This window comes from Dioscorea cayenensis, chromosome 6, assembly GCF_009730915.1.
Source record: "Dioscorea cayenensis subsp. rotundata cultivar TDr96_F1 chromosome 6, TDr96_F1_v2_PseudoChromosome.rev07_lg8_w22 25.fasta, whole genome shotgun sequence".
In the NCBI taxonomy this organism is placed as follows: domain Eukaryota; kingdom Viridiplantae; phylum Streptophyta; class Magnoliopsida; order Dioscoreales; family Dioscoreaceae; genus Dioscorea; species Dioscorea cayenensis.
Window position 1 is genome coordinate 21,728,546 of NC_052476.1, and position 9,294 is coordinate 21,737,839.

General features: G+C 37.0%; 2 protein-coding genes across 2 annotated transcripts; one reads left to right on the forward strand and one right to left on the reverse strand.

The window, feature by feature from the left end:
* Positions 1-52: 52 nt before the first annotated feature.
* On the forward strand, positions 53-1,475 carry LOC120262885 (probable transcription factor At5g28040). Its single transcript, XM_039270794.1, has one exon. It carries the CDS (start codon positions 280-282, stop codon positions 1,285-1,287), a length of 1,008 nt encoding a protein of 335 aa, XP_039126728.1. The 5' UTR covers positions 53-279; the 3' UTR covers positions 1,288-1,475.
* A 1,687-nt stretch (positions 1,476-3,162) lies between these two features.
* LOC120263483 (dnaJ protein ERDJ2) lies at positions 3,163-8,961 on the reverse strand. Its single transcript, XM_039271403.1, has 11 exons — positions 8,864-8,961; positions 7,881-8,110; positions 7,663-7,758; positions 7,129-7,249; positions 6,932-7,038; positions 6,577-6,794; positions 6,025-6,202; positions 5,802-5,921; positions 5,203-5,289; positions 4,464-4,574; positions 3,163-4,285 (listed from the first exon to the last, which is right to left on the reverse strand). Exons 2-11 carry the CDS (start codon positions 8,064-8,066, stop codon positions 3,425-3,427), a joined length of 2,085 nt encoding a protein of 694 aa, XP_039127337.1. The 5' UTR covers positions 8,067-8,110; positions 8,864-8,961; the 3' UTR covers positions 3,163-3,424.
* Between the last annotated feature and the right edge of the window lie 333 nt (positions 8,962-9,294).

Consider the following 9,294-nt stretch of genomic DNA (forward strand, 5'->3'; position numbering starts at 1 on the left):
AATAATTTACTATTATGTAAATAAAAAAAAAATGGCAAGCAATCACACAATCAATACCGGGCCTTCGAATTTGGGTCGGATCTGAAGGCCCAAAACAACTTAAATTAAAATTAAATTGAATAAATTTGGAGTTTTTAGAAAAAAATAAAGAGTAAGAACAGGGACTAATCGAGAATTTTAAGGCTAAGCGAACCCAATACTATATTCGTGACCCTCCTTCTCGGTCGCCAGCGCCACCGCCATCGCCATCTCCATCAGAGAAGAACTTCTCGACCAACAATGGCGTCTGCCGACGATCTAGGGCACGGCGCCTTCTTCGATTCCTGCGCCGACGATGACTCTGACTCCGATGATGAATCCTTTGGGCCGCCTCCTCCCCCGCCTTCCCTTGTCGCCGCACCCACAAACCCTAACCCTGATGGTGATCTCCCGACCTTATCATCTGACCACCAGCAGGGCCCTCTTTCGGATATCGATGCGTTCCCTTCCAACGCTCTGGTCGCATCGAGCTTCGACGATTCCCGCCGGTTGTTCCAGCGTCTCTTCTCCGATGAAGATGAGATCACGATCCTCAAGGGTTTCCGGGAGTTCGTCTCGCAGCGGGGAACGACGCACGCTTCCTATCAATACGATACGGGTCCGTTCTATGACCAGATCAAGGAGAAGCTGAATCTGGAATTCTCGAAGAACCAGCTCGTTGAGAAGCTCCGGAGGCTCAAGAAGAAGTACCGCACCGCCGTGGCTCGGATCGCCGCCGGCCGTTCCTCCTCTTTCAAGAGCCCCCACGACCGTGAAGCCTTTGAGATCTCTAGCCAAATTTGGAGCCCCACCTTCAAGCGCCCTCGTGACCAGCGCGCTGAGGCCGAGACCAACAAGGTCAGAATCATTGATTCCAAAACCCTTAAAGCCAATCCCATCTACGCCACTGCCGATGTCGATCATCACCGGGAGCAGAAGCCAATCAAGTCCAGAGGAAGACCCAGAGACCAATCAGAGCCGGTGGAGGTCGCCGTCGTCGAGGGTTTGCCGACGCCATCCATGGGGAATTACAACCATGGGATGGGGGAGACTGTGAGGAGTTGTGTTACACCGTTGTTCAAAGAGTTGCTCAATTGTGTAATTTTAGGGCCATCGATGGCCGGAGGTTTAATCGGGGGATCACCGGCGTTAAGCCCCTGCACTCCGACGAGTTCATTGGGTGGGATGGATGACAAATGGAGAAAACAGCAGATCATGGAGCTGGAGGTGTACGCAAAAGAGGATGGATCTTGTGAAGGAACTGATTGAGATGAAGTTAGCGGAGCTCAAGTCCAAAGGAGGTAATTGCTGAGTATCATCTCATTCTCATCTATGAACAAGCGAGATAGAGATTGCTGAAAAAAAATAGGATCTTTTTTTTTTCTTTGTTTCATTGATAGGCTTTATTATTGATCATCACATAGTTTGGATGGCGATCTTTTTATATGTTTTCTTTCTTCTTTGTGTAAATACTTGCATTTTATACTATGGTTTTTAGGTTGGGAAATTTCTGGAAATCTCTTTCCTTTGCTTTGCTTTTGATGTGATTTCTTGGAATGCTTTACTTCAGTTTAGCTTGAAGGAAATTAGTGAGAGAATTTATCAAAGTAGGATGCTTTTTTTTTTCTTCTTAAACTCTCCTCTCTGGAATTTTCCTTCAATTTGAAATAATTCAAAGACATAGAATTTGAAGATTATTGTCTGTGTCTTTTCTGGAATTCTGATTGGATTTGTTGGTTGCATAATAATAATAATAATAATAATAATAATAATAATGTTATATCTTTTGGCAAAGCTAAGGATAGTAGGGTGTTGTTTGTTTTGTTGTTCTCTTTTAAATATGTGTTTTCATTTATTGTCAATGGTCTTATAGATTAGTTTTTTAATGATTTATTTTTAGGAAGTCATATTTGAAAAAATATAAATTTTTATTGAGATTTGGAATAAATTATTTTAGAGAGAATAAATGATATTTATTTTTTAAATATTAAAGTAGAAAAATTTTCTAAAAATAAATTATATTATAAAAAATAACTATATTGAAAGAATTAAATATGATATTCTACCTAACATCAATAGTAGATTACATGTTCGTTGGAATTGCCGACTTGTGATGGTTCATGTGTATGTGTGGATTTTAAAAAATTGATAAGCTGTTGAGATACGTGGAGTGGGGGCCCACCCATAACTGTTGACTTTTTCATTGTATGAACGATCATGTCTTGTCATAGTCTAGTCATGGTCTACTATACCTAGTGATGGGATGCATGCTTTTTTATGACTTTGGCTGAAGAAATATGAATTTATTATTCCACCGGGATAAATTTTGTCAGACATTAGTGCAGATACCTTCATGCTGGTTCTGTTTTAGCTGGGTTTCAACTGTGCTTGTGTTCTGTGGTTCTGTTGTTATCGCTAGTTCTGTACTATAAATATCATTATTATGAGATTCTTCATAATTCTTATTTTTGTGTTGTCTCATTTAAATGCTTTTTTTATCACTTTAACATATGTTAACTAATATCCACGTTTTAACACAATGCATATATATATATATATGTGTATGTGAGAAAAAAAAATTCTACAGATCTTCACAGACGTGTGCAGGAATGTGTTGTTTGTTTTAATATTTTGTACTGTAAGTATTAGTAGAAATGAGTTTGATTATGATTTATTAAATTATTGTGTTAAAAATGATTGAACAATTTAACTCAAAATACTGGGTTGAAAGCGTGAAATGGCTCCCCCTCTTGCTCTTTATATATTATATATATACATACATACACCGAGCTGATATGGGGCCTTACATTGTTTATGCTTTACAGTGATTTTTTATTTTTTTACTCACAAATCACATATTGTAAGCTTGTAGCCTTTGCAAGAATCATTGGAAACGTTTTTGATAACATCTATTGTAGTATAGCTAATTTGGAAGAACGTAATAGCATGTTTAAATCACCTAAACACTATTAAACAAAGTTATTATTATTTTTTTGACAAAAAAAAATAAACAGTCCAAAAATTCTGCTAAATCATCAGAAACGTATACAAACCTCAGTAAAATAAATGGGACAAAACCCAATCACATATAGATACCGAAACCACCCGCACATAATCATTACTCACATCTCTCAGAAATATGCCTTTAATCGAAAATCAAACTCTCACCATTTGGTAAAAAATTCTATCGGTGACCCGTATACCAATAGACCAAATATAGACCATTTGGTCATCGGCAACAAAGTCATTATTCAGTGAGCAATTTTCATTGTTATGATGCTTTTGTCTGACTACGCTTATATTAAAATGATTGGTGCTGGAAATAGAACAAAGGAAAAAAAAATTATCATGATGGAACAAACAACAGAGCAATAGCAAAAAGTTTTCAAATCAAATAGATAAAACTCTATTCCTCATCAGATTCAGAACCATCATCCTCACTAGCAGTGGCTGAACCATCTCTCCCCTTGGCCTTACCATTAACCACCACCACCTTGCCCTTGTTATTGTTCTTCTTATTCTTGTCATCCTCTTCATCCTCACTGTATTCACTCTCATAGTCTTCATCATAATCCTCTTCTTCCTCTTCATCCTCTTCCTCCACACGCTCCTCTGTAACAGGCCCTTCTTCGGCTGCATGGGCTCCTCTGGTCCCGGCCCTGCTCCTTTTCAACACCTTCAGTTTCAAGTTGGTCTTCTTGTCACACCCTATCCACGCGTCACACAAGCAGTAGGAGCAGAGGTTGTAACTCCCCTCGGCAGGGGCCTGAAACTTGCCCATCACCAACCGAGAACCAGCTTTCACCTTCTCCACTGCTTCTCTCACAGCATTCCCTATCTCTTTCAAGCTCGCCCCCAGACCTTCTTTTGTCTCCTGGATTGCTTTCGACGCTGCTGTGATTGCTGCTGGTTCATCCATGAAGCTCACCTTCTGTGACAGCCACACATCATTAGAGGCAGGGTCGGCAAGGAACAACCACAGGTTCTCTTCCTTGGGGAAGGGATAGTAGGGGGTGTGGGGAAGGGCGCCCACAAGACCATTGCCACGCTTGAGGGTAACCCAGGCATACATTGTCACTATGTCACCCTCTTGGATGCCTTCTTCCCCTTCGGTTTCACACGTGATGTCTACCGTGATGGACGGGATCATGGCAAGCACGAGCTCCACATCATGTGCTTCAGCAGCCGAAAGACCAGCAGTCTGGGTCAGAAGCTCAGCCCGATCCTCAGGGCTCATGTCTCGCAGCTCTTGAAATGAGCGAACTTTCTGCAAGCATAGATGCAAATATTATCTATTTACACAACCACTCAACAATCAATCCAGTAATTACTGAAGATAATAATGTTAACCCCCTGGCCTCTATGGAGCAGCAGGTTATGAAATTTTCCTTTGCCAAGAAAAGGATATGATATGAGTTCATCATATTATTGACATATCTGATTACCTTGCGAGCAATCTTTTTGAGAATAGTCTCACTGAAATGGGGAAGTTGCAGAAACGGAGCAATGCCTTCTGGATTTCCTCCAGTTGCTTTTCTCGCGCTTAGAGGGACTGCCTGCAGAAAGAATATCCAGCCTAGTGAAGCAAATTCGTATGCGTGAAGAAGCATCAGACAAAGATGCCAAAGAGATCTTAAAGAAGAAAATACATGCAGTACTCAAAAGAGATCTTAAACTACATTATGCTCAATTACGCAAAAAAAAAAAAAGAAAGAGGAAAGACAGTGAGCATATAAGTCAACTGCATCACCCTGCAGTTTTCCTTGGACCCAGAAAATATGGGCAAATCACACTCACTACCTTGCTTAAACAAATCAAAGGCACTCTCAGCAACTGGAATTTATAAAACAACCACATTGACATACTATTGAAACCTCACTAATCACATTCTTTTGTTCTCCCTAGACAATCTGCCGAAGCTACACTAGGCATCAAATGACACTTTTAGGACCAGTCACCACAATATCTAATTACCATGAAAGTTCATATTCTAGTTAAAATTGTATAAATATTGTGATAGGACATTGAATGGCAACCGTGTAAAATGATGAATGCGTAATTGAACGCGTGCCATGAACTTCTTCATAATTAAATGATTGAATAACTCTTAGAAAACTTTAACATGTATGCAGTATTAAAAAGTACTCAATGGAAATATAAACCAGAAAATAACAAATGAAGCACCTGGATAATACACTGAGAGAGCTCAACCACCCCAATTGCAGGCCTTAGCCATCCATACCCATGAGGATTACGTGGTAATACAGCTATCTGCAGAGAAATAACTATGCATTATTATGCAGCCCAGTGAAATCTAATGCAAACTAGTGTCCACATAAGTACAAAAATAGAAGCACTCTTCACCCAAATAAGCATGGAAAGAAACAATAGCCAAAGAAAAAACCAAATTTACATTTGGTTTCATTACCATTCTCCTTGTTATGACTGCTAATATTTCAAACTGAGAACCAAACCACAAAGGTTAAGTCTTATATAAGATTTGGAAAACTGATTCAATTCAATGCCAGGTATAAGTATTGCTATCAGCAGACAATAAAAATAACATAATAATCATCAATATGGATCTCAAGCTTAAGTTTCAACAAGCTAAAAGCCCGTAGAAGCTACCATCAATATGGATCAGCAATACTAACTTGTGCCATGTATTAACATTTTTACTCATGACAAGCCTCACAAATTTTTAACAAAGCAAAACATTTTACAAAATTAGAAACAAAAAAGCCAAAGTCACTCTGTTCCGCATGCAATAACCCATAAATTACCTTCAACAGCTCTTCAAGAAGGCGGGGTGCAAGTTCTAGCATACGCCTGAAATCACTCATTAGAGCAGGAGAAAGGGCAGCTGATTCACGAGTTAAATGGGCCTGAATCAATAATTCCATCTGAAATTCACATGTAAAAGATGTAAGGGCGAGCTTAAGTAGAAATAGCAGAAAACCAAGTAAAATTGTCAAAAATGAGATAAGAGTATTATGAATGGACAACCTTAACCAAAGATGGATGTTGCTTCCAAAACTTTGCTTGTTCTGTCTTAATATTTTTAAGGTCCAGATTCAACTCGCTTCGGACAGCAAAAAACAGCTTCTGAAGGGGTTCATCGTCGCTTCTACGAACTGGCATTTCCATGTATTCCGCAGCCTTAATGAAGACGTCCATAACCTTGCTGTATCATTAAAATTTATAAGGTAGATTGCCTAATAGAACAAATACAAATACCATACTGGTGAATTAAGATTCACATTATTATTCACAAAGTACCAGTGCAAGTATAGCATGTGGGTATATCTATTGCTCCTCATAAATCAAAATGAAAACTAAGAAAGCAAATATGCTAATAAACCTAAAGGAAATGAATACTTGTCCTCATTGAGCATCTATAACACAGCATCACTTCAATAACTATTACTAGAATATATTCCAAACTAATATAAGAAATAAAAGAAATACACTACAAACAACCATCCAAGAAAAAAAAGCACTCTTTCTAAGGAATAAGTGAATTCTAAGCATTAAAGTTTGTTGAGCCATGTCATGTACCTTGGAGCTAATGAAGGTTTCATAAAATAATAGTAGGTGGATAAAGTTTGATGCATGACATAATTCCCGGTATACTTTGATGACCTTGAGAGATATATAACAGCAATCATCAATGGCAATAGAATGCAAACTCCAACTATCCCGAGCAGAAGCACCCCACCAGATGCTCCATCAATATTCAGTAAAAACTGAGGTAAAGCGATTCCCATTTGAAGTCCCTAACGAAGACCAAGTGAAAGCATGCCTTCAGTTTCCACCAATGAATTCAACCCACAATTAAGTAGGATAGAGGAGATGGTGGCATAAGTTTTCAGATTAAGTAATAAAGGCATGACTAATTAAAGTTTTGTCTTACCTGGCGTCCGTCTGGATGGCCATACTTTTCATAATTTTCCCGAGATACAGGATCTGTCAGAGCCTGATATGCTTTGGATATGAACTCAACAAAATATTTGTGGGCCTCTGAGGAAAGACAATGAAATTTAAGTCAGATTAAAGGGATAGGCCATCTTTGTTGAAAGATGAAAAAACAACAGATAAAACACCTTCAACCTGGATCAGGATTTTTATCAGGATGGTAAAGGATGGAAAGTTTCCTATATGCCTTCTTTATTTCCGAATCTGAAGCTCCAGACTCCAATCCAAGAATGTTAAATGGCTCAAATGGTTGTATCTGGAAAAAAGAAAATGAATCCCTATTAAGGAAGATACCGACAAATTTCTCATACAAAAGAAAACTAAAAATAAATCATAATGGAAATTATAGAATGACTTAGTCAAAATTACCAGAGTTATACAAACGGCTAATGCAAATAACACTTCGAATGACAAAGAACGAGTTCATAGATTGACGCACAAGGAAATATTTTCAAAGGTAAATAATTATGAAATAGCTCAATAAACCAAAATATTTCAAAGTCAAACCAAGCATTTGTCCTAACACGAAACAATATACATTGATTTACAAAAGACGATAAACGCTGAGGGCAATCTATACACTCATTAAATGACGATGAATAACAGAATAAGTCAGTCAAACAGTGTAAAAAGAAAAATTAAGCAAAAAAAAAATCCATTTAGGAATACCTCACGGTTTATATGTTTGATGTAATAAACCAAAATCCCCATGATAACCCAAAGTAACAAAAGTGTCATATTGCTACATGTCAAGAAGTTCGAGATCTGCAAATATCAATAAAACAAACAAAAATTAAATAATGACAAAAAAAAAAATACCATCACAAGAATCAAGCCGTCAATTTAGACACATTCTTGAACTTGTAGAATTCTACAAAAAAATTTACCCTTTTAAATATGGATTTGCGGTATTTTCCTGAACGTGAACATTCAGAACACTGACAATGAATGATCTTTGCTTTTCTTGAAGCCGCACGGCATAACTTCACGATTGTATAAGGCACTAAAGGAAGTGCCATTACAGTTAAGATGAAGATGGGAAAGAGAGCGCTGTTCTCCTCTGATGCAGCCATAGCAGCCTTTGTCTAAGAACGAAACAAAATCCCCACAAAATGGCCTGAAAAGGCATTGAACATGACTAATGTCAAATGGTTCATGATCTATGCACTTTCAAAAACAAAACTCAACATTTAAATTGCAAACAAAACTCTAATATATCAAGAACCCCATCCATCAAATTGCTATGTGTGCAACAATTTGCATTGACAAACTAATCGGTATCACTAGAAAACATGTACAAATATACATAGCTAGCATAAACAGAGCTAAATAATCATGAAAGAACAGTTCTAGGTGTCCAATTGTTCATAAAGATGCATCATCTCAAACCCCTGTAGCTAGCATAAACAGAGCTAAATAATCATGAAAGAACAGTTCTAGGTGTCCAATTGTTCATAAAGATGCATCATCTCAAACCCCTGAATTCAAGAAACCAACTTCCAACTCTTGAACACAATGACATGATTATGGATCAATAAATCCACCATAGAAATCAAACCTAATGAAAAAATTCACAACTTTCCTTTTCCTACAAAAGATAAACCAACAAGAAAAGGAATTTCAGATTTCAGATTAAAAGTATGAAAATTCAAAAAATAAAAAGAACATCGGTCAATTCCAGCATTAATAGAAACTGCAGAAAAAAAATCCATAAACCCTAACATCAAGAATTCAGGAAAACCCTTTCAGATCTGTATTATTGATTGATCTGAAACTATAGATTAAAAATACAACAATAGCCCGATCGTAGCTAAACTCGAGCTAATCTACAAACAACGAGAGATCAAAGAAAGCAAGATATGGATCATACCGCGAGATCAAAACAACGGTTTGCCTGCCGAGGAGGAAGAAGAGAGAGAGAGAGAGAGAGATTAGAAAACCAAACCCGAAACCCGACCTGGTTTTTTTGTTTTTTTTAACGGGGAAAACTGTTTATAAACCCACAAAAATTCTATAATTTCATATTTATCTTAAAAAATATATATATAATTATGTATATATCTCTAAAAAAAATATAAGTAATTATGGATAAAACTCAAACTCCATTGATACAAATTAATCAAACTTTATCAACTATAATTATAACTTGGATTAAAATATATAAAAAAAAATTTTAAAATAACCCTAATGTAATATACTCAATACAATAAAAAATATTTCAAGACTATATACATAAAGGATATAATAGTTATTATATATATATATATATATTATATTTGTTAACGGATAATTTTTTTCAAC

What these genes read in the sequence shown, in the direction of transcription:
- LOC120262885 (XM_039270794.1), top strand. Translation starts at nt 280, where the DNA reads ATGGCGTCTGCCGACGATCTAGGGCACGGCGCCTTCTTCGATTCCTGC.
- LOC120263483 (XM_039271403.1), bottom strand. Translation starts at nt 8,066, where the DNA reads ATGGCTGCATCAGAGGAGAACAGCGCTCTCTTTCCCATCTTCATCTTA. An exon ending in GCAAATCCATATTTAAAAGG is followed by an intron (nt 7,759 to 7,880) that starts GTAAATTTTTTT and finishes TGATATTTGCAG; the next exon opens with ATCTCGAACTTCTTGACATG. An exon ending in TTCTTGAAGAGCTGTTGAAG is followed by an intron (nt 5,290 to 5,801) that starts GTAATTTATGGG and finishes ATTTCTCTGCAG; the next exon opens with ATAGCTGTATTACCACGTAA.